The 25,808-nt window shown below is 35.4% G+C and overlaps 1 protein-coding gene across 1 annotated transcript in view; it reads left to right on the top strand.

The window, feature by feature from the left end:
* Positions 1–20,633, top strand: part of WDR37 (WD repeat domain 37) — a 37,218-nt gene extending 16,585 nt beyond the window's left edge. Inside the window, exons 7-14 of the mRNA XM_085317686.1 lie at positions 787–858; positions 2,922–2,966; positions 4,564–4,640; positions 6,006–6,243; positions 6,736–6,877; positions 17,364–17,498; positions 17,882–17,996; positions 19,591–20,633. Coding sequence (XP_085173812.1) covers positions 787–858; positions 2,922–2,966; positions 4,564–4,640; positions 6,006–6,243; positions 6,736–6,877; positions 17,364–17,498; positions 17,882–17,996; positions 19,591–19,722 — 956 coding nt within the window. The 3' untranslated portion in view covers positions 19,723–20,633. The remainder of the gene's footprint in view (positions 1–786; positions 859–2,921; positions 2,967–4,563; positions 4,641–6,005; positions 6,244–6,735; positions 6,878–17,363; positions 17,499–17,881; positions 17,997–19,590) is intronic.
* The last annotated feature ends 5,175 nt before the right edge of the window (positions 20,634–25,808 follow it).

Here is a 25,808-nt window from a genome sequence, read left to right as displayed (position 1 = left end):
ATTAGTTTAGCCTTTATTTTATGAAAGTCATAGAGTAACTAATCATAATTTGCATGTTCTTATATTTTTATGTTCTTCTGACTGTTGTCTAAGGTTCTAGGGGCAACTAAAAATCTTAGCTTGAAGTTCCTTTACATATCTTAGACCCTTCCCTTGTAAGAGAGGGAACAGGTACTACCAAATAAGGTGCTAGCTGTATTAGTGATCCAAAAATGGAAAAATATTACGAAAATAAGTCATAGTCAGTTATAATTGGTCAGTTAGAGGAGTGGCATTTGGAGTGATTACCTTTTTAAGTAAACTTCTGCAGTGCTCTATAGCAACCTATATGCATACAGAGTTTTATGCGGGAAGTAAATATGTTTGTTCATGGGAGTCTTGTTTGTAGTGACTGATTTACCTTTTCACCCCTAATCACTTTCTGTATTACTTTTTGAATCTCATGGTATATAGTTGAAGCATTATGCATAACTATATACCTAAATAAGAAAAATATTAAAAGTAGAATTTGCCTTTCAATACAACAAAGTAATCTGAATGGAATAGCACTTTTATTTCTATTGAGCCTTGCCTATTAAGTGTGGAAGCTTGTAATTATGGACTCGTTACTTTGGTATATAAGATAATATTGTTAGAGGAGTTGTCTGTTTTTTACATTTGGAGTCTATTTCATATGTTGTCATTTATATTCAGACATGACTTGTTTGTTGAATCAGAGTTAAAATTGAAAATATGTTTTGGTAATACTATGTAATAATGTTTATAACTACCTTTTAACCTTTGTAGATCATACTGCCTTGCTATGGAGCATAGAGACAGGAAAGTGCCTTGTCAAGTATGTAGGGCATGTTGGATCAGGTAAGATAAGGGCATTTTGCAAAAACAGGAAACAATGCATATGGGAGGGGGCAATGTGTTTTGGACACCCGCAAAAAATTTATAGTGGTATTACTTGAAGGTTTGCCAACACCACTAACAAGTAAATATGAAAGTTCCATAAACCTTAATACAGAGAAGGTTTTGTAATATTTTTTATTAAGATATTAAGATAGTTCTGTAAATGTTGAGAGAATAAACAACTACCTTTAGACAAAATTTATAGGCACAGTTAAGGTACTTAGTTAAATGTCAGCACTGTTTGGGCTTTTCATACATATGCAGAATGAGAGTGCAATTATATAATTGGAGATAGATTATTTCACAGGATCTGTGTTTTATTTGAGGTACAAGATACAGTTGCTGGATCATTATCTTTTTTCTCTTCATTGTTCAATATGTGATCCTACATATAACTTACCGCACAGTATTAAAATTTTGCCTTGGAGATGGTTAATTTCATATAGGTATCTGTCTTCCTCAATGTAGTACAAATATTACAGAAAAATGAACTCAACTCACTCCATAGATGGAGAGCTGCAGTACAGTAAATGTTTTTGCTGTTAATCTTTTAGTGTCAAATTTGACAACAAGCACCTGTTATCTTACACGAGACAGAAGTGGGGAATATAGTGCATATCAATCTTTTATAGGTTGAAAAGAGGTTTTCTGTAGTCTGTTCTTGTTGCTGGGAGCTGAGTGCTTTGACAGATCATGTACTGGGGTATTGAGCCTTGTACCCAGAAAATAAGGAACAATCATTGACCTGAAATGTTTGTTTAAGTAATTCAGCACATTGCATTAATTTTGTGGCAAAGATACCAGTAGAATTAAGTTCTCTAGAGAATGGCAGCTGCTTGACCCATCAGTTGTAATTTCTTTTTCTGCTATGTGACTTCTAGCTCCTGAAACACAAATATGCTATAATGCCCTATGGAGAGATGCATAGGAACATCAGTTACCATTTTAATTCATGCTTTTTAATCTGATTTGGATGTCTCAGATATTTTGCTCTATAATGAGGGTAACGTTAGCCTCCGTAAAGTCATGTTTAAAAACTTCAGCTACTTAAATTTCCTTTTTTGTTTGTTTCTAATTGCTAGTTGGGAGACCACAGCAATAATAAGCTCTAAACTGTATTTAAACAGTGATGTGTCAACTATGTGTTAAAAAGAAAAAAATTTGGTTCATATATTTTCTATTTAGGAAAGCTTTGTTTACTTGATGATGTTTGACAGCTGGTTAAGTGGAGCAAAGATGCTGGGTGCCAGCAACTGATACACTGTTAAGTTTGTTCGGTGTGAAAAACTTGAGTATCTTTTTAAGCTTAGTACTAATTCCCAGCATTCTCTTGAGAACATACGTGTCTATGCTACTTGTATGTTGAATGGAAATGATTTTTAAGTTCTGTCTTGAGGAACAGTAGAAGAGAAGCTTAGTTATGAAAAGTAATTGGATCTTAATATATTGAAATAAAAAATGAAACAGATCTTTTTAGGCTAGTGGAATTCTTGCAGAATTCCATCTCAGAACAGTCATCTTCCAATTACTTGTAATCTCAGGACTGAAACCTAGTTTGCATTATTGACATTAGGTTTTTAGGCATTTATTCTTGCAGTTTTTAGCTGTAATCAGGGAGCCAATGTTCATACATAGTAAGCTTTCATCATATTACAAAAACTTATAATGCTCTGCACATCCATAAATAGAATTTAAGTATTTGTCTCCTCTATAAGCTTATACACGATAACTTGAATGTGGGATTTTTAATGCTTTATAATGTGCAGTGTTTGTGCTAGATTCATGAAATTACTTACTAGAAAATGTGCATTGTGGTATCTGTCATTAACTTAACCTGTTTCCTTGACTTTACATAGGTGTATGTACTCTGATAGCGTTATGATTTCTCTCACCTAAGTGACTGCTAACCTTCAAAAAATTGCTTAAAACTGAAGACTTTCTGGTTTCTCAGTGTTTTTAATAATAAAACATTATGAAATAATTTTTAATATTACTCGCTTAAAACTTTGCTTTGTTTTACACAGTAAATTCCATAAAATTTCATCCAGCTGAGCAAGTGGCTCTTACAGGTATGTACATTTTTTTCACATGCTGTGTTAATTGTAAATGGAAAAATAAGCATGTCATTCACTAGCATCTCTTTGGTGTTGTAACCCTTCTCTGTCACGGGTACCTTGTCAGTGTCATCACTGATGAAATAATCTGCATATTTTAACACACAATTAATGAGAGCTTGATCTTTCCATCTGTACTTAACATATCATTGTCATGTGTGCTCAGCTCTTCCAAAATACACACCTGAAATCATATGTTTAACTCTTTTGAAATGCATTTTTTCCAGAATTAAAGAAAAAGGATATTGTGATGTTGGATGTGCAGAAAAAGCACCTCGAAAGTATTACTGTTAGTGTAACAGCATTCTCAAGGTTGAGAGTATTATCAGTACCACTTTGGGTTTGAAAACTGTCTAATGTAGTTTAATATTAGAGTTTGTAAGGTCCAGCAATTAGGGCACTAGCTTTGGGACTGAAGAGATCTGAATTCAATTTGCTGCTGTTGGGTAGGTTGTTGTAAAATGAGGGTAATTATTACTGAGGTTAGAAATTAAAGCACTGCTGTTATGACTTTCTTCTGCATCTACAGTGACTTCTGCACAGGAAGCTAGGAAGCAGAATGCTTTCTTTCTCAGCTAGCAATGGTTTATGTTAGACTAGTTAATTTTTCCTATTTTCAGATGGTAACTGTAGTCAGTGTTGCAATTCCAAAACCAATATTTTGTCAACAACCCTCTACTCTGCTCCCAGGGTACTGACATCAGAAATCATAAAAGGCTGATCACCTTTCTTCTACCCTTCATCCTCCATCTATTAGTTAAGAAGATTTTCCTAATGCTTTCATGTACTTTACACTTGCTAAATTTGTGAGACTCGTAATACTGTGTTTTTCTTTCCTTTCTTCCCCCCTCTCCCCCCCCCCCCCAAAAAAAAAAAAACTAGAACTCTCAACATTGTATACTTATGTATTAGGAGCATGTTTGATTTATCTGCAACAAAGAGAATTTTGTTATGTGTTTCTTGTTATATAATAGTGGGTAAGTCTCTTTTAACAGTGGAGGAAGTTTAAAATCAGATGGTAGCTGCAGAGCCAATAACCATTGCTGCACAAGATCAGTTGCTTAAGATGGAAACAGAATAGCTTCATTCTTGCTGGTTTTGGTTTCTCATTAAAACCACATGAAAACATTTGATAGAATAAATCACTGAGTGAAGAGGAACTCCAGTGAATTTAGGAAAAAGCAAACAAAGGATGGTACTGGCTAATAAATTAAATACTTTCTTCAAATGTTATGTATTAGAATGCTAGTGATATCTGTGTTTTGATGTACACTATTTAAGTGGTAATTTCACTCTAGGAAAGATAGATTTGGCACCTGCTTATAGTTTGCATATTGAGTTATGTTCTTATCTGTATTGAAGCCAAGGAAGTAACCATTTCATTGATGTTGAGACTTGCTTACCAAAAAGGTCTAGCAGTAGCTGTTGGAAAAAGATGTGAACTCAGACAATGTTGCCAAATATGTAAGATAAAACTGTTTTTGTTGTTTGTGGCAATACTCATATTTAGTCAGTCTCTCTCTCTCTCTCTCTTTTCATTTTTCCTCTGCAGCATCTGGAGACCAGACAGCTCACATATGGAGATACATAGTACAGTTGCCTACACCTCAGCCAACTGCAGACTGCAATGTAAGCAATCAGCTTATTGAGACTAAACTAATTGCACAGCAATTTTGTCAGATATGGGTGTTATGATAAGACTGAATGTTAAGTTTCTACATAATTAAAAAATTACATGATTTCAAGATTGCAAAAGGTGAAATTTTAAGGCTTTAGTTGAACTGATACATTTTAGTGTCTATCTTTCAAAAAAGATTCCTTTCGTGTTTCTAAGATCTGTGGTGCAGAACAGAATCTGCAAGTGCATTAATTGACTCTTTTGTTCAAGCTAATAAATGTTTAAGTAAATGAAGCGGCAAGTGCAATTTGTTTGTAATAATCCAAATCATAAAGAATAATGAAGTTCTTTTTAAACTACTTGAATTCTGGTAGTTTAACTTTTGAGGCACATATATTGCTTATAGTTGTCGTGAATTGAGAACTGTTGATAAAAGATTCATACTTTTGGCACCTATTTAATTATATCACTAAATTTGATTTCTAATTTACCCTCACTAGCCATCATCATACTATCTGACATTTTTGTCCCTAGATACTTGTTCAGTTAGTGTTTACTGTAGGCTGGCAAATTCTGTTTGACTTAGAAAGTACTTGCTCTAGATTCTGAAGACCAGGATAGCTTATAGCTTGAGCTTCTTAATAAGCTGAGTAGGGATGAGAGATGGATGTACAATATGAGATGCATGGTTAGACTCTTGAATGAAAAATATTTGATTCAGTTTATTTGGTTTAGCATTTTTATATTGAAAGAGTAGTACAAATGTTGTTTTTTATAATAAAACATGGTGAAAAAGAAGTCTATTAGAAAAAAAATTGCATTGGTGAAGTAGAGCTTAGATGTTAATACTTCCTGGTGTAGGAAAATAAATTATTTTTGCATCCAGTTTACTTACTGTCAGGCAGGGATGATGTTTTTGGCATCAAGATTTGTCTGGTAGTATATTTTATCCATTAGGATCAAAATAATGACTGCAAAAGATGGTCTTCTCAAAGATTAAAAGTGGTCAGCAGCATGTACCGCCTTTAAAAATTTAAAGGAAATAAGTCCCTCAATATATATTTATTAAAATGAAACTTGAGTAATGCAGTGTAGGGAATATATGATGACTTGTCAGCCTGTTGAAGGAATAAGATGAGTAAGTGACTTAATGTAGTTTAAATGCATCCTTCATTTCAAAAACCCTTCCAGAATTTTTAGCTCTAACATAACCGTCAACTCTCTGATAGTATTGATAATACGTACTTAAAGAGGTTATATTTTACAGAATTACATTACCCAGATTTACATTAAGGGGGTGGGGAAGTGCTATAAAGTGTAACATATATTAGACACTCCTTTCTATTTATTAATACTTTTTCTCTTGAATTTTACAGCAAATGTCTGGAGAAGATGAAATTGAGTTCTCAGATAAAGATGAACCTGATGGAGATGGAGACGGTTCTAGTGATTGTCCCACTGTCAGAGTCCCGCTAACGTCACTGAAAAGCCATCAAGGAGTGGTCATAGCAGCTGACTGGCTTGTTGGGGGGAAGCAAGCTGTGACAGCTTCATGGGATAGGACAGCAAATCTGTATGATGTAGAGACCTCTGAACTCGTCCATTCTCTGACAGGTATCTCTTCACTCTCAAAAAGAAAAAACTGCTTATTTATTTTACATGGGGGATTACTTGTAGATACCAAAACATTTGGAAAAGCAAGTTTTTCCTCTGGAGTAGAAAGGAAGCATGCACAAGACTCATGCTACTGCTCAGTGCTATAGTGATTTCTAAAATCCCAACTTTGCAAATGCTCTGAGTATGATATTTTTACTCTTCTGAGTATGCAGTGTATCAGGATGCTTTTGCCTTTGCTCTATTGATAGGTATATTAAGAAGCAATAAATTACAGCCTCTTAATAATGTGAAATGAGTAATAGTTTGTTTTGCTTTTAAATATAATTTTTGTCTTGTGTGACAGCAGTAATGTTAGAATTCAGAATGATTATTCTGAATTGTTTGGGGCAGGGGGAGGAGGAACTTTGTCCTACTGACATTTCATTCCAGTGTATGTGGGTATGAAAAGTCTTACTTCATTACTTTATATGTTTTCATCTGTGGTTGTAGGGCATGACCAAGAGCTAACACATTGTTGTACACATCCCACCCAGCGTCTTGTGGTGACATCATCACGTGACACAACCTTCCGTCTGTGGGATTTCAGAGATCCTTCTATCCATTCTGTGAATGTCTTTCAGGGCCACACAGAGTAAGTGACACTTGTTTTATAGTTTTTTTCTAAAAAAAAAAAAAAAAAAAAAAAATTCAAAAGTATGAATATATTCAGTTGCTAATCTGAACAAAACTGTTCCTATGCTCTTTTTGAGGTACTAAGTTCATTCCCCTGTTTTATGAGACTGATTTTCACAGAAACCCCTAACTGTCCTCCTTCAAATATAGTACAGCAGTACTTAATTTCCAAAACAGCAGCCAGGGCTCTTGGTGTGATATTGCTTATATATGGTAAGTCTAGATAAAAACTACCATTAAAATTTAAGGTATGAAGATTGTTTTCTGCCATCAGTTATGTCTGGAGCTTAGGGATATTGCTGTAGTGAAGTTGATGAAACATATTCCCTTTATTTGTCGCAGTGTTCAGTGTGAGATAAAGGTTACTTTTTTGGAACCAGAAAAAAAAATAAGGATTACTTTTTAAGCTAGAGTTTCTAATTGTGCAAAGAAAAAGAAAGAAATTAAAGTAAGAACACTAATCACTACCTTCTGTCAAAACAATGATCTTTTTGATGTAACGCTTTTAGTTACTGCTTTAGACTTCCAGGTGTTATGCTGGCTGCTGTCGAATATAGACAGTGTAGTCATGAGAATCCATGATATGTTGATGACTTACCTTTCTGTTAATCAGAGTTTGGATATATGGAAAACTTTGAAACATATTACTGAAGTAAGTTCATTTCTTTTAAGGTTCTGGAGGTTTGACCTTAACTGTTTAGGGAACTAAATTTAATATTCTAAGTAAAAGATGATTGTAAGTACTAATTCAAAAACAAAAAAAACCCCAAACATTTATTTACACTTCCATTTCTTGTTCATTTGCATATGTAGTTTGGATTATGACAAAGTTTAAGTCCATTTTCTCATTTTCTCAGCTATTAGGTGTAAGCTTTATCTGAATTAAAACCTCTTTTAAAAAACAACTCATCCCCTCTAAGACTCCCAAGCCAGATAAATATTTGATAAATGGCAATCGTCCCGTATAAATAGCTGTCTTTTCCCAATAGGCTTAATTTTATAGTCTCTATCCTAGAATTGTTTCTTGTTATCTTCCTGCTGTTCTATCTTCTTCTCTAGAAGGACTTGTGAAAGTTGAGGGTTTACATGTCTGTTGGTGCTTGCATTTTTTTCTTTCTTTCTTTTTTTTTTTAACCTGATGTAACTCATTACTTTGTCCTATAACTTGTTTTGGAGAAAAAAGGAACATGATTGACATTAGTGTCTTTCCATATACATGTTGAGATCAAATCACATTGATCTGGGGTGATGGTGCATGTCATAAGGGATGATAACTGGTGTTTCAGGGTCTATCACTGAGATCTATAAATTATCAAGGAGTTCATTTTTTATGGTATAGACCTTGAGCAATATCACTCTTATTCCAACTTTTAACTGTCTTCATGTTTACATTTGCCTGTTTTGTCTTTTGTCTACATTTTGCTCTTTGAATGCTCTTAGTTCTTAACATTGGCATAGGCTTTTTCGCCAAAGACACTCCAACTTTTAAGGGCTTCCAAAGTGGCTACTATTAATGTCTAAGATTGTTTTGCTTATTATTTTGTTGAAGCGGTGATTCTGTTATGGAAGATGGGTATTTTACTGAAAAATATGGTCAAAAGGGAGATTGGAGCTCAGAATTTCACAGTCAAGAAGGATTCTTCCTATTAAGGATTTTATTTTTGGCCTGTTATTGTTATTGGCAACATATGTTTAAATTGCTCTCATTTTAACAATCTTCTCACCTTAAGCAGCATAAAGGAAACTATTTTAGCTGTTCACCAGAAAACATACGTAGTGCAGAGTTTAGTGGTGTAGAATAGAGGATAAATCCCCATAGCACTGCTCAGACAGGTATTTACCTTTTTAGATTCACTACCTAAGGAACAGCTGCACCTTTTCGATGTTTTCTATTGATGCATCTTCTGCTCAGGTTGAACTAATTCTATTTTTGGAAGTAAAACTGAATGCAAGGTAGACATGTGGCCTATCTAAAAATTCTATTTTTGATAGTAAGCAGGAGGCCTCACTCTTGTCTGCTTCCATTGTCCTCTCTTATAGTTGATACTCTTCTTTTTTAGATTCATCAAAGCTTTTTCTTTTTTTCTTTCTTTCTTTTTTTTTTGTCTTTCTTGAATGTCTGTTGAAATATCCTCCCAAGTTTTTAATACTTTATAAGATCTTAAAAACAATTCTGTAAATTCGGCATTAACCCTAATGATGTAAAATTGTTAACCCTGAGTTCTAACAGCTTCTTGCCAAGCAGGAGCTGTATATAGTTACTGTTTTTTTTTTCCTGTATGTTTCATCCAGATCAACTGCTAACCAGTATAACTAGACACCAATCATTTCAATGAGTGCAAAGTAGAACATTTATCACACCATATTGCACCTCAAAAATCTTATATTTCTTCTTATAACTGTTCTACCTGAACACGTCTACCCTGTCTTAGTCACACTGATAGAGTATATTAAAAGTTGTGTGAAAGCTCAAAGGTGACATACACGGCTTTGCAAAGTGATATATACAAAAATGTGATGTGGGATGATGCAGATTGCTTCAAGTACCAAGAGTTAGAGAATATTATTGTAAAAGATTTGATTTTTTACTAAATTTTTACTAAATACTTTAATGTTTGATGGCATATGATCACACAGCCGTATGGTGAAGGAGCCTGCAAGTTTTACCTGAACACGAGTGGGAGAACCAGTCCGGCAGATGGCACTGCAGCTCTGCCGCTGGCTGCGAGCCTGGGACCCGGGGGACCGCGGCCCTCTTTTCAGCAGCATTGCATTCCCTGTTCAGAAACACCCAAATCCTGCTGACCTCTCAGACAAGAGACTAGAAACTCTTAGGTATCAGCCTGTGACGTTGGAGGGCTGGCATTCTTTCTTCTGTCTCTTAAAACTCTGTACTCTTGGTACAAGAACAATTTTTAGGTTTTGAAATGTGAGGAAGGAAATCAAGACTCTAAACTGCTCGTGAACTCAGGTTTTGTTCACTGCAGTATTATACGTCATATCTGCATGCTGAAGACATACTTGGGTTGTGTAATTTCGACTTCTTGTTTAATGAATTAGTTTTAAGATTTAGTCAAAATAGCGCAGTATCTTATGAAAATATAGTACAATGATCCTGATGTGTTGAGAGATTAAGGTATCTTGTTATATTCACAGTATGATTTTATAAATTTAATTGAGTTTGAAAAATGCAAAGCAATTACTGTTCATTGCCTTGTACCATAAAGTAATAGCCTGTCAAAATATGTATATATGCTAGGTATGAAAGATTATTTATAGCTTATGTAAATGGGCTAAGAAATCGCTGATTTTTGATGTTTTTAATAAAGAAAGCTGTTATGTGCTCAGAACAATCTATTTCATATAGTCACATGACAATTGTGGCACAGTTCAAGAAAAAAGTCTTCCTACAACAAGGTCAGAAGGGATCTGTTACGGTCAGCATGCCTCTTGAATTAATGCCTACTTTGAATTACAAGATAATTTTAGTACAATTGTGGCTTGTATATTATGTTCTTCCAGTGATGAGGAATTCAACATAGCCCTTGGTAAATCCTGAAAACTTCTCATCCCAATGGTTAGCTAACTTCCCTGTTAAACTGTTTATGTCTCCCTAGTCTGAGTCTGCCTGACTTCAAATTCTAGGCATTACATTTTATTTTGCCTTTCTGTTATATTGAATATCTTTGTTTTCTATGTAAGTAGAAACTTAGGTTGTGATGAAATCTCTTTTTATTCTCTAAAAATTAGAGAAATATAATTCCTTTGTTTGCTGGAAAATCTGAATTAAGAAAATGTACAAATATTTAAGCAGGAGCTGATTACGATCCTGGGCTAAATTCTGACATTTGGTGAATTGAGAATTAATGTCAAAATGGCATTCTGCATCAAGAGACTAATGATTGTTTTAGTTTCCTGGATGCTCAAATTTGCCTAGCTCAGTAGGCTTTTATAGATCCTCTATTCCTAAGATTTAATTTTCATATGCTAGTATGTGCTTGCTTTTAAGTACAAGTGAAGACCAAGTAAGTAAAGACCAACCAAGTGATGAGGGAAAAAAATTCTTGCAATAATGGCATTAGACATCCCTGTTGGAAAGTATCTCATTCTAGATATCCCCAATGTTACAAAGTCACTGTTAGATATTGTTATTACTAGAGATTTCAGCCACATTTTCTTGGGGAAGTTAAAGTGTATATCAAGATAGTTCTAGACATACAAATTTATCTTTGATTAAAAGTTAGGCTGTGAAGAGGACTCATTGAAGGCCTTTAGTGCCAAACAAAATGTTGCAAGTTGGACTACTGTCCGTAGGGTACAACCAGTTTAAACCATCTTTTCTTTTTGAGATACTCCTGTGCTTGCTTCTGCTTTTAATACCATTAGTGATGCTTTATCTACCTCTTTTCTACTCAAAGAATACCTTCTTAGGCATTCCTCATGTGTGGATCTCTCAGTACAACTGCTGTAAGAAATATTGCAAAATTTTTCTTATGAAACATTGGGTGAATCTATTACTGTTAGTATTCCTATGTTGTTCAGTTTCTTAGGAGTGTGTTGGGTGTTTTTTAAAATATTTTATTTTGCAGGTTGTCTGGCAATGGCCCCAAACTTGCATTTCAAACACTGTTTTTCCAATTCCACTTTTTCATGTGGCATATTCTTTACATACTTTACATGAAGATTATAGCCAGGAGCTTAAGCACTGGGATTAATATTTTTTTCTTGTGCTTCTAAACATGTTCATGTAAAATATGTTTGGTTTCCCTGCTGGATATATGCCTGAAATAAAGCATGTTAAGGTTTGAATAGTTTTCGTGGAAGAGCTATTAGCAGCCATAACAGCTAACACTTGAAGAACCCAGCCTTGAATTGGTCGAACTTAGCTTTTCAGACTGGTAGCTTCTTTGTGAGTCTTTTAAAAAAGAGACAGGCAGGGGTCAGCAAGTTTTACATGCCTTTAGCTCATCTGAGTCTCTTTCTGTTTTCTGACTCCCCCTCTACTCCCCCATTTCTCCAAAGCTTTATGTATGAAAATATTCTTTACAATTGTAAGACTCCTAGTAAGGACTGGGAAAGGCAAAACTTTCTGAAAAGTTTTCTTCTATGTTTATGTTCATGTGTCTGTATCTGAACTTGGTGAGTATGCATTTGCCTAATTTTCCTTAATAGATCTGGGCATAACATTTTCTGTAAGGTTTTATTGCAGTGACAATGAAGAAAAGGACTAATATTTGAAGCAGTTACTGGCCACTAAACTTCACAGATTAGGTGGTCCTATGACCCTTTTTGTACTATTTTCAACAAATGCCTATAACTAGGATCAGTTTCTCAAAATTTTAAATTGATTCAAGAGGGTTGATTTTGCACTTGAATAGGAACAATCATAAGCTGTTTTTTTGTGGTGTTTCTTTTGTGTGTTTTATTTTTCAGTAAATGCGTCCTTTATTTTGACCCATCTAGAGAAACTCCAAAGAAAGCAGGAAAAAATTCAGGTGGTGTTAGACTAACACTGGTGCACGTGCATAAATGTAACATGGGTTTGTAAGCCACAATAATAAGTAATCAACTTTATAAAGTTTCCAAGGAGTTGTTATCAAACTAGCATCTAATGCCTAGGAAGGCATTAAAATGTGATGTTAATGTTACCTTTCACATGAGCAACACATTGGCCATATCTTGAAGTTTTAAACCCGTGTCCTAGTTTCCCAGCATATTATCCACTGGCCATGGACCATTCTGTGTGGAGATGCACTTTGCATAGTGACCTATTGGCTGGAAAAGACTGTCCCAGTTGTGGGTTTAGGTTAGATAAAATATTGTCATTATTTAAAATATGAGACACATCTGAGCGATCAAATTTTGCTGCTTAACTACAGTGAGATGCCTTTTGAATATATCTGATGGCTCTGTTTTAGTTCAGTTTTTCCACACCTAGTCCAACATGCAGGTTGGTGCTTATGAGTAGATGCCTCTCTGCAGGCACAGAACCAGGCCATCTTTAGCGTTTAATGGCAAATCTTGGTATAAGCTGTGTATCAAAGTGGGAAGAACAGTGTTAAATTTTTTTTGATGTAGTGCCAAAAAGTGTTCTGCATCAGCATTTCATGGTCCAACATTTCCAACATCATTTTTTTTTATCCTGTGTGTGAAATTTCAGCAGATTGTTATGCAAAACAGTTTTGTGTCTCAGTGTGACTGGGGAGACAGCTGTTCGGCCTAATGAGGAGTGCGAGCATTACCGTCTTGCTGTTGATTGAGACCCACGGAGGGAGCAGGATGTTCCAGATCGGGCAGTGGTGTGTGGTGAGAAAGTGCCACGCTGTCAGCTGGAAGTACACGCTCGGCTGCTCCCCGCGACAAGATAAATGAGTTTTACTGGGGTTTGGCGGAGTCTGAAGCTTTTCGGGAGAGTAGTAGTAGCACACCAAACTCCCTGTGGGACCCATGGTTTAAAGTGTCATAAGACTGTTTCCTCTTTGCCAATTTTTTTTTAATGTCCTACAATACCTGTCATCTTTTTGAGTTATTAAAAACCTAATGTCTTCTAGCATTCCATTAACACAGGGTCTGATGATCTTTTGTTGACAATTATTAATTTAGCCAAGAGGATGTTAACTACAGTTTCAGCCTGCTTAGAACAAATTGAAGGCGAATATCAACAGAGAGTAAAAACAGAAGAAAATGCAGAAACAAATCCTTTAAATTTTGTGGTGTGGGTGGAGTTAGGAAGGGAATATTTTTGAAGGATTATTTGTATATTGGCTGCTGTGCCAACTTCTTTCTCCCTATGCAGACTTTCCTTCCTGTATCCTCTCCTTCCTCCTTAAATTGGACTGAAATCCTGTTTTAGTTCCTGAGTAGACAGTGGATTTTCTTTGTGTTGTTGTTTTTGTCTTAATTCAAAAAATATTTTTAAAATTTGGTGAGAGGCATCTGTCTTATCTTGAGAGCAGTCTTAAATTGGAATAGCATGGGAGGCAAAGCATGATTTGTAATGCCTAAGAAAAGCTATGACAACAGCGTTTCCTCATGTTTCTTAGTGGTGTCAGTTGTACCTGTCCTTGAATTTAAGTGTCAGTCTGTTTTTTAAATGACCGTGTTCCACATAAAGAAACTTCTCGCACTTGGTTGGTACTAAGGCCACTGAAAGCACTGCTAGGCAGAGGTCAGTCGAGTACTGGTAACTTCCCCCAAGTTGTCAGTCTTGGGAGAGCGATGTGCTCTTGGCCTCGCTAGCCGTGGTATGAAGTTACTTAAAACTTTTAGGCTTGCAGTTGTATTTTGAAAATGGAAAATTTGTGAGGATTGAATCAGGTGTAGCACTGTATTATGCAGTACAGATACAGATTTTTTGCTTTGAAACTATGGGACTAAAATTCTTGATTGTAAACTCTAGGTTCAGTAAAAGCTGGTTATATAGCTAGCCTTTGTGTTCAAAGCTCCTTATTTTATTTTTATTTTTTTTAAATCTTTTTCAAGTCACACATACATGCAAATTCCAGACTGCAGTGTCTTAAAATGATGAACTGCTTAGGTGGTAGGTAGAGGGGCAGGGCTACAAAACTTCTTTAAGGATGTCACTGAAAATGGCTTGGCAGTCTTCCTTCTGGCTTACTATCATTTGTCCGGTTATCAGAGAGAACTGCAGGAAAAATTCATTGCATTTTTATTTTATAAGCTTTTTCTTGTTTTATCCAGTAGTATCAGAATTTATAGTTACAGTGGAAATAATACAGAAAAGGAAGTATTTTTTGTTTGAAAATGTTTCTCTTTTGACAGGAAAAGAAAGGGTTGAATTGGCATTCTGTTTGCACAGCAATATTTCTGAATGTTTTTATGTGAAATATGATAAATCAAAGAAAGAGAATTTTATGTAGTCAGAAAATCTTAACCAGATTTGACAGTGACAAGTGATAAAGGAGAACCAATATGAGATCAAAGAGTTGTAAAGCTGTGTAAAGTTGTGAAAAAAGCATTTGAAATTGGAGGATTATTTTGAGACATTTTCATAACATGTTACAACTGTAATTGGAATAAGATATATGATGGGAAAACAAATTAGATCTTTGTGTTAGTAGCAGATCCTACGTATTCATTTCCTGGTTATATAGCTAGCCTTTGTGTTCAAAGCTCCTTATTTTATTTTATTTTATTTTATTTTATTTTATTTTATTTTATTTTATTTTATTTTATTTTATTTTATTTTTTATTTCTGTCTTGGATTCCTTCTGCTGAAGTGCACAAGGAAAGTCCCACAGTGTACGTTAAAATACATAAGTATTTCATAGCCAATTTCAAACTTACAAATAGAGTTATTTCAAATGTATTACAGTACTGAGTTCAGTGCAAGTCTGAAAGTTAATTTTAAGTTAGTTTTTTCTTGGTATTGTCACCAGTAATATTAGAAGGATCAATTTTGCAAACTGTTCTCTTGAAATACAAGCAGAATTTAACTCAACTTTGGAAATGTCTCTTTCGAATGGATAGAGGTATGAAAATTTTAGCACAAAGCTAGTTTTTTTCTGAATTTTCCAGTTAGTCTAGGAAAAAAGAGATGAAAAATTGTACTAACATAGACTTGATAAAATTTGTACATATTATCGAACTCTGCTGGGTATAGAGTTCGTAATGCTTTGATTGTCTGTTTTAATGTTCAGTCCTTCTTTATGCTGCATTTTAATATTGAGTATGGTGGCAACTACAGTGCATTTTTTTCCCCTTTTCCTTTTGGAGGTTGGGGGAAAAGAATTTGTGTGCAGGGGATGAGCTTGGAAATTCCAATTTGAACATTTTACTGAGATATTTTGCAGCCTGGATAAAGAAGTAGTGAAGAGAGATCTGCAGCTGTTAATAAGTTTATGGAGTACAGGTGGATGGAAGATAAGTGCTCTTGGAACATGCCAGCTCTATCCTGAAGTGATAGAGCTTCCCAAATGTTAAGGTGCCTAATGAAAGAGAGTCATCAGTTACAGCTTTCATGATACGTTTTAACTTTTTGACTCAGATTCGTAAAGTCCAGAAGATTAGGCAAAGACCTTTTGGTTCACATTATAATCATCTCCCTGGTGGCTTAGCTGTGCTCTAATAAAGCATTAGGAAACTTGGTATCATGAATAAAGTGGGCCTTCATCCTAATTAAAACTTAATTTGGTGTCAATTTAAATTAAGAGGCTTGCATAAAGTGGTCCGTTGTGACCTGGCTAGCGCTAATCTCAATCAGCAGCTTGGATAGGACATGAATTCAAATTTCTGCAGAACAACCAAAGTGACAGTAACAAAAGACAACTTAAATTAAAATTACTGAATTCTACGAAATTGATGTGCATGACCCAAGTTACAAGATAGGTTATTAAATGAAATCTATAAAAACAGAGGTGAGAAGTCTTTTTGTAATTATCTTAGGGAGAGATGAAAATGCTTTGTTAGTACAGTATGCAGAAAACAACCTTTTTTTTTTTTTTTTTTTTTTACGAGTTGAGAATTTACATAGTACTAAAATAAGCACAGAAACTTTAATTGCTTAATATGGAACAACAGGTACAAGTAAAAGTTGATTTGAAAAAACATCTCCTCATCATGAGAATTAATTATTCACATTCAACGGTATACTATTCCTATAATAAAATTCTGTATGTAATCTTTCCTGTGAGTAACATGCTGCGCTTAAGATCACCCAAAAGATTCTTGGGAGTCTCTCTCTCAAGACAACTTGCCATTTTTCTTATCTTACTATCAGACTTTAGATACTTGTAGAATAGGAATGTTAGAAATCAGGAGAGTTACTGCTAGTAGAGTTATACTTAAAGCTCTAGCTGTGTATTATAGCATGTTTAGCTGTGTATTCAAAATAGTATTAATTTTATCTCAAATTGTGAATTTTGGATCTCTTTTGTCTATGCTATAAATCATATACGTTCTTGAGGTAACTTTAAAAAAGAGTCTTTGGATGGAAAATACAGGAATTTGACTATTGATTTCAAAAGACCTAAGAAGGAAAATTTTACTGTATACTACTGATTCTGTTTTGATTATCTGAATACTTACTGGACATTAATTACTATATAAGTGAATTAAGAATTCTTGAGACTGAACTATGAAAATTTATCCCAATAAAAACTATATTGTGTTATATTTAGTTCATATTAGGACAAATGGAATGTGAGAGGTGTCTCCAGACTGACTTTTTCCTTCTGGGCTTCTTTTCTTAGCGCTTTGACCAGCCTAGCCCTGTAGGTCTTAAGTGACAAGGCTTCTTGTAGGAATATGTTTTATTCTTAAATCCTCACTTGATGGTTTAATGTTTCAAGTTATTTTAGTTTTAAACAAAAATGCAAGGTAAACATTTTAAATGGAATACAGGAACAGAAACAGAACTTTAAATTGGACGTTAGTTTAATGAAGATTTTTAGAGTTTGACCCTATTTTTGCTCCTAATCATTTAGCACTGTGACATCAGCAGTTTTCACTGTGGGAGACAATGTTGTTTCTGGAAGCGACGATCGTACTGTAAAAGTCTGGGATTTGAAAAACATGAGGTCTCCTATTGCAACTATCCGTACAGACTCTGCAGTCAACAGGTAAACAGACTTTTGAGTTAGAATTTTCTAGTCTTAATTCATCGAATATAAATTTAATTTGGTGACTAAGGTTGTATGGTGAAATTCATTAGATTTAGAAAAAGCTCTGAAGTTGTTTCATAAAATACACAAATACACGAGTAATGCATTTTTAATAGATGCATCATATTGCTTTTCTGGGATTCGTATATATGGTACAGAGGTTAAGCCTGTTTGAGCATCTAGTGTTACAGAAAACATGTCAGTGGTTTAGTGTACTTAATTCTGCTTCTGAAATCTACCAGGGAAAAATCACTTTATGTGAACTGAAACTCGTACTGTCAAAATCTGTTCTGCCAGGCTCACTGTTTTGTACATAACCTGCTTTTGTCTCTTCTCTGCAGGATTAATGTATGTGTTGGTCAAAGAATCATTGCCCTTCCACACGACAACCGACAGGTTAGATTATTTGACATGTCAGGAGTGCGATTAGCACGCCTCCCTCGCAGTAATAGACAGGTAACTGAAATTTTATAGCCTTAAAGTGTGTCTGTTCTTCCCTTTCATATAAGGTTAAAATTAGGGTTTAGCTCTGGCTTAAAAGCTAAGAAATACTGAAGGAAGCTTGTCTGTAGAAATGTTAATTATTGAAAATGACCAACATGCAAATAAGTAACATCCTTTGGATTGTTTTTTAATTGAAATCAGAAAGGTGGTTTCAGTTAACTGAATTTCATCATAATTTTTCTCCTTGTTATAGCGATACTAGTGTCTAAACTTGATGAAACAAAAAATATTTAAGAGCCTTCAAAATGTGTTTTAACCTATTGATGTGAAAATAACTTGCTGAAGTTTCATATTTGTTTCAATTGCAGCATATTTAATTTGTTTTTTAAAGAAGTAAAAAAAAAGTGAGGTCACTTCATGTGATACTGTGATAGATTCTGCTCCCCTTCTCCATGCTTATGCAAATAAATATTTGGTATTTGGGACCAAGTACCAAATCATCATTCCTTTTTTCCAAACTAAAGATTTGTACATTTGTGGTGCTACTTTGCATAGTGAAAAACACTAATGGAACAAACTAGAGTAGGTGAAGTTAATTATCTAATGTCACTTGAGCGTGTGTGCATGGTGTTTTTCTTTCTTTCTTTCTTTCTTTTTTTTTTTTTTATGCTTTGGTTTTGTGGCATATTTCACGTACTTTATAAACAGTATGTTTCACAATAACGTGTAAGAGCAGTGGTTTATGTCCTTCCTATATCACTCACGAATCTATGGCGACCAGCTATGTGAGTGAATGCAGCCACTGTTGACAGAATTTGGGAAGAAAAATTTAAGAACATTCACCTAAACAGAGAAGAGACTAAACACTCACCTGTTGGTTAGTCTTAGTGAATAAATGTTTAGTCTTAATTTTTTTTTAGTATTTCCTAGACAGGCACTACAGAAAACATGACATTTTTTTTTTACTTGAATGTTGCCCAAAATGCTCTTTGGGGCATTTCTTATGCTATTGTATTTGAGTAATAGATTCAGCACTGCTTTTTCTCAGTAATGGGATAACATTCTTCCTGCTCTATTATTATCCTTTCTGTATTATGAATATGATGAACAATAAAATCAGCACTTCATCTTGCAAACTCATAGCAAAGTAGTTACCCGCAAGTAATGCCTTATTTTAAGATTGCTTCTATAAATGAAAATGCTAAAATCAAAATTCAATTTACATTTGTAAGCAAAATGGTAAATAGCCAGACCTACCTGGAAAAACTTTAACATTGTGATAGGCTTGTTGGTATGCTTCTGTTATTATGGGCCCAGTGCTGACACTGAGGAATATTATCATTATAAAGATGAACCTAACTAAGACCTTAGGATTCCCAAATACCATTTGTAAAAAGTAACTTGAGCATTATTATGTTTTCATTTTGAGTCATTGTATTTAATTTAAAGTTTTTGAATGTAAAATTTGTTTGGAATACATGCTAAGCCTTAGCAAAATATAAATTATCAGTATTTAAAAAAAGCCTACAGTTCACATTACCTTGCTGACTTAAAACCTTTTCAAAGTATATCTGAAGTAATACTAGTATCTCCTAAACTGTTACAGGGCCACAGAAGAATGGTTTGCTGCTCTGCATGGAGTGAGGACCATCCAATATGTAACCTGTTTACATGTGGATTTGATCGTCAGGCTATTGGCTGGAACATCAACATCCCTGCTTTGTTACAAGAAAAATGAAATGCTGGAAGTATTTTTGCATTTTATGTTGCCATGGACTTCTTCACTTTTGCAGACTTTTCTAAATACTGGTCTGCTGTTGCTGTAAAAGCTCATCCTTAAACGGAGAGTTTTGCAAATGTTGTTCTTGTTACCACATTGTGCACGGTTTGCATGAATTGTACAGAAAATGTGATTTTTTTAAAAAAAATAGTTTGTCTTGTGTATCAACTTTTATATTTTGGCATCCACTGGTCAATAAGTTCACTGTTGCATAGAGCACATAAATGTTCATAAGTTATTTAGCATTTATTAGATAAACAGTAGGGCATTAAATTTGTGACATAAATGTGAAAGTTATGTAGTTACTGTAGAGATTATATAGCAGTCTGTTACATTTTTCCATGACTCTACATATCTGCCTTGTGTTAAAAAGAATCTGCAGGGCTAAAACTTTGAAGTGAAGTGTGAATTTCATTAGTTGTATGATTGTAAACATTTTTCTGTTTGCATCAGTTTGGAATTATTTTTTTAGTGCTGCAGTATTGTGCAACTTAACTCCATTTTTATTCTAGTTACTGGAGAAATAGTAAATTTGAAGGAAAATATAAGCAAGTTATAATGAGTACAGAATGTCAAGTTAATTCAGGATGCTTTTTATACTTTTCTTTTGAAAAAGAAAAATGTTCATTCTGCCCTTCTTGTATAAAACTGATTCTAATCTCATGGCATTTCGCACTAGCAAAAATTCAGAATATTGTAAATCTTATCACTAAAATTGTCCAGCAAATTCTGAAGCACTTTAGTTTATAGCTATTGTTATAAACCATTTATGAAAGTTTGACTTTACCAGTGAATGTGAGTTGACCTTTAAAAGAAGGATTTGATTCTTTTTGGAGATCTACCCAGAAATGAAATCATGTTTTTTGTTATTGTTGTTAGTTTTTTTTTTTTAATATATATATATACCTACAGTGAGCGTACTTTTAATTGTGCTCACTTCCCTTATTTTTATTTTGAGCCAGCAATACAAAGTAAATGAGTACTACCTCAAAAATGAATGTTAGTCAAGATGCATTGAAATTATCTGTAGCCTAGAAAGAAAGCACTTTTGGTCTCTGGCAGAAGTACGGTCTCTAACATGAGAGGAAAGACAATCATACTAAATGTGATCTTTAAGATAATTAACACTTAAAGCTAATGGAGCAATACGATAAGTAAACATCATCTGTCACCTCTGTGTTCTCAGCCGTGGCTAGGGTTGCTACAGTCCCTGTTTTATACCAAAGGGGGATAATTATGTAGGTTTCCCTTCTTTCTCCCAAATGATATTACTCTGGTTTTGCTTCTCACTGTGTTTAGTCTTTTTTTGCACCGGCAGCGTGACATTATACCACAGCTGTTGGTTGTTTAAGTAAATGCAAGTGGCAGCTGACATCTTCAGAAAGGCTGCTTCAGACAGACACTTCCTTTTACCTGAAGGGAGATACTGCCCCTAATCGTCTGACATATCACAGTGTAAGATGGAGGGTTAGAGCGATCCAAGGGTGTGCCCTTATAATGGGATTCTTAAAGTGGGTTACCATAAGATACTAAATATTTCGGACTTCTAGTCACATTGTTAAGATTATGTGAAGCTACAGCTGTGCTCAGGTCCTCTACAACGGTGCTTGTAATGACAGTAAGGCTGCCGTGTAAGCTGGTATCTCCTATTAACTAATATATAAAGGTAAAGGAGTAGAATGGGATGAAAGAGTGAATGCATCACTGCGTAATTATGGGGAAAACAGTGACCTAGAAGTGGTTTGGAGTACAACACTGAGAGAGATAAGAGGGCCAAAGAGTTTAATAAAGAGTATATGTGTTATCTTCATAGTACAGGTTGTCATAGTAACTTGATCTTAAATTCTCCCCCCCCTTTTTTTGAAGTAGAAGATTTATAAGTAACTAATATTTTAAAACGGTTTCAGTACTGAAACTAGTGAGGTTGGGGAAAGCAGCTACAGACTTTTAACTCTGGTTATCAGAAGACTTAACGGTTGCTGTTAAAGTTTATTTTCACTTTTTTTCTTCCTGGATTTTTAGTACTGGGGTAAAAACATTTGAAGGTGGGTTGTAGGTATTATTTTTTAGGAAAAAAAAGGCTCATTTTTAGTTTTTGAAAGAGAGAACTTAGCACAGGTTGTTGCTCTTTAAAAATAAGAGAAATGTCTGTTCAGCCAGTAGAAGCATTTTTTTTTCAGTGTGGCCTGTGCATAGATATCTTGAGCAAAGATTAACTCTTTAACTATCTGAGGTAGGGAAAGGGTCACTGGTTTTCATTCTGCTACACTAAATTGTTGAGCTTCTCAAATACATATGTAACACAGGACCACTAGACTCTATGCAGTTTAATCATCTCTACTGCAAACTTTTTATATCACCAGAGGGACCAACCTCTGGCACTAGGAGTGGGATGACTAACTCGCTTTCACTTGAGGGGGGAGGGAAAAAATCAATGAAGGTGCTAGAGCCACGTTCTTATGAGCAGGCTAATACTTAATCAGCTAAATACTAAAGTATCGCTTAGCTTAATTTTATATATTGTACTGAAGTTAAACTGAGGCCATTATTCCCCTTTAAGCAAATTACACATGAGCTGTGGTAGTGAACAATGTTACATTGACTAAATATGTGGAAAACATTTCATGGCTTTGAATGCTCTAAACAGAGCTTTTCAGCACTGAACAGTGTCCAACATTTCATAAAATGGAGGAGAGTTGCAGTTACAATTTCAGTATTGATGCAGAATTTCAGAGAAAATTCATCACTGGGCAAAATCAAGCTTTTATGTCTCTTTCTCTCGAGTAATGCACATCAATTTTCACAAATTTTGTATATATGTTAAAATCAGGAAAATCGAAAGTGAGACATCTTATGTGTTGCCTAAATCTGTGAAAACCACCTTTTTGGAAAAGAATTTCTAAGTTATGTGGAACCACTTTTTATTATTCTGCTGATTTGTTTTTAGATGTAAAATGTTTTTCTTCATTATGATTCAAAATGCATTAAAACAGTCAAAAAAAACACCCCATTTTTTGCAAGTTTTGATTATTCTGTGTTGCATTAGAATTGCTGTTAATCTTAGTTTTTCAGCTTCTTAGTAGCCAAATGATCTTCCTATCAATTTTCCACTCTCTTCTTCTTAAAGTTCATTTCCAAGGAAATGATGGGCACAGTTCCTTTGGAAGAAAGCCAAGTCTGTCTCTGAATATAGGACTTCCATGGTGCAATTGCTCATCCTGACAGTTAAGTATATGAACTGAAAGGTGCTCAGAGCTGCATTTATAGTCGTCATCTCCAGCTTATATAAGCAATTTTGTAATTACATTTTATTATGCAGATTATGCAAAAGTTTCCATATGACTTTTTGTAACCTATAAATTATTCTTTTATGAAGTCTAAACCACAGATACTATACAAGTAGTACGTTTAGAATACACCGAAAGTATTGCAAAACTTCACTTGTGGGGGAGCCACCCTCATTAATTGCACTTTCCGTAGCTTAAGATAAAGATTGTTTATCCTACCCATGTCATTCAAATCATAAAGGTTTGCAACGATGAGAGCAACCCAAAGAAGGTTTGTGCAGAGATGCTGGTGTCTGACCAGGCTCTTCCATCTGGTTTTGGACATCAAGGCAAAGCCCTGCCCAGGCCAGCAACTGAGTGCAGAACACTGCTGTACACGTCCCGTGTTTTCCTTGTATGTAGTTAAGGGTCCCTTACTACCACATTTCCAGCACTGAAGTGCTAGTGCTCTGCAAAATTATTATTACTTAATGTCTGTAGTGATAGGATCGAAAAAAAAGACCGAAGCGGTAAGGGGGTACAATTAAAATGGGGACTGAATTGAGATAAAACCTCTAACCTTGTGTTTTTTTAATCAATAGATATGGAATTTAAATGAAGTCAGGGCTTCTTGCAATTGGCTTAAATACGTGCTTCTTGTAACATTTTTAAATCTAGTGACAAATACTTAACAAAAGCTACTTCTGTTAATATTTTTTTGTGGAGGGGGTTTTAAATTGAATATATGTGCTGAGGCCTAGATTTTAAAACTATGAGTACATAGCATGCAAAAGTAAGTGATTTCACTAGCATGTCTGTGCTCTGATTTTCAGAGGAGCTGCAGTGGAATTGGCTCTGTCGCGTGTCACAGTGTGCTCTTTAGACCAGTGTAGAATTTTTATTAAATGCTCCACTGAGACCAAAGTATGTCACTGAAAAATTATTCAGCCTTGTGATATTTTAAGTAGTGTTGTTACCTTTTCTAATTCCCACAGGTCAGAGTTTTCAGATTGTAAGTAATTTGTAAGAGCTTACAGCAGAAATCCCATTTAATTCAGACAGTAAATCTTGGCCAAAATGTGCCAGTGACTGGGAAAGCTGTCGTACTGGAGAACTGTGTTTGCAAATGTCGTGGCCACTGCTTGTCAGTGCCTTCATAGGAAGAATACTCATTTCTGTCAGGGAGTGCTATTTCTCAGTACAGAAGCATGAGGCCGGAAAGTATTTGCAAAATCTAACCACAGTGCCTGAATTAGCAGCTTAGTTCCTTGTATAATTTTTGGAAGTTTCTGAAGAATTGTTCAATGTTCCATGTTAAAGTTAGGATTTAAGCATTCAGACCTTTTGCTAAATGGAAATGGTGTAAAATGTCCATGATTGTATGTAAAACAGAAGAGAGTTAACAAGTAAATACAAGTCCTGGTTTAAACTGTTTTGGAAATGGAACTTGGGCTGTAGTCTGGCTGGCATCTGTTTAGCAGTGCTGGCATTGCAATGTGAATTAATGGTGCTGCCTGGTGCTACTCGAGGCCCCGTTTCCAGCTGCTGCTAACTGTGCAATTTGCCTGCTTCAGCTAAAACTTTCCCTGCATGTACTGGTTGCTTGATTTGAGTGACTGAACTCATACATATTCAAATATACATAACCCCCCCCCCCAACACACACTCACACAATTCTACTGTTATGTGCAATACTGAGGAAATCAAACCTGAATGCGTATGCCTGAAGCGCCCTGACCATTCCAACCGAAGTTGTATTTCTGAGAAACCACTTGTATGATGGGTAGGACTGCAGCTGGATCTCACCTATGCCGCAGTGCTTGCCTTGATGAGCTCCTTGTTCCGTATAACAGCGAAGGGCTGTTTTTTGAACAGAGGATGTAGAAACTCTAACTGAATGTACATTTCTATAGATTGCAGCTCAAAAGCTTCAAACCATTTATCTTGCATGACATAAAATTAATTGACTAAGGAGAATTCTGAGAATTTCCCCTAAAACAGAGAAGCAGTAACACTTCTGCTGAGCAGAAGCAGCAGCAGACCTGCTTGCATACCTTGCTTTCAGGCACAGAGGGTGCTCCATGGTACCTGGATGCTGATGGGCACCCAGGGCTGACCTCACGGGAAGCAGCAGAAGGGCAGATAACTGGGAACGCAGCGTTCACAGCAAGCCAACAGCCGCTGCTCGCCCTGGTGCACAGAGGGGGATGTGACCCCGAGTGACAACTGCTGCGTCTGAAACTGCGTGGAATGAAACCGAAGCCTAACTCGTACGCGGGAGAGAGCTGGAGCCGCACAGGTGGTGGGAAAGGGAAGGGATTTGCCTTGGACAGCTGCTCGGGTCAAAGAGATGGAAAGACCAAGAGGTGAAAGAAATCAAGAGGAAAGAGTCTGAGTCACAAGATGTTTTTTATGCCAGACTGATGGAAGAAACAGGCCTCTGAGAACCATCTATAGAGCTGATGGCGCTTGTTTTTTCCCAGGACTTCTGTTGCTTAAGAGTCCCTCTTTCTGGAGAGAGGAATTTTTAAGAATGTATTCAAGGATTTCCATGTTATCTTTCCTACTCAATACCTTAGACATTATTTACTCACATTTAAATCTTGGTGCTGTGTAATTTAGGGCTTAGGGCTTCTTCAGCCCTAGTTTGTCGGAGCAGTGTCTGATTTTGCATTTGCTTATCACAGTTCCACAGTAATCGGGTTGGAAGGAACCTCTAGATCATCTTTTCACACATTTCAACCTTCAGACATTAGATCACTGTAGCTGTTTTTTTTT

Source organism: Rhea americana, unplaced genomic scaffold (assembly GCF_003343005.1).
Source record: "Rhea americana isolate MKP2758 unplaced genomic scaffold, rheAme1 scaffold_50, whole genome shotgun sequence".
In the NCBI taxonomy this organism is placed as follows: Eukaryota; Metazoa; Chordata; class Aves; order Rheiformes; family Rheidae; genus Rhea; species Rhea americana.
Note: the sequence above shows the minus strand (reverse complement) of the source record. Positions and strands in the feature narration are given on the sequence as shown.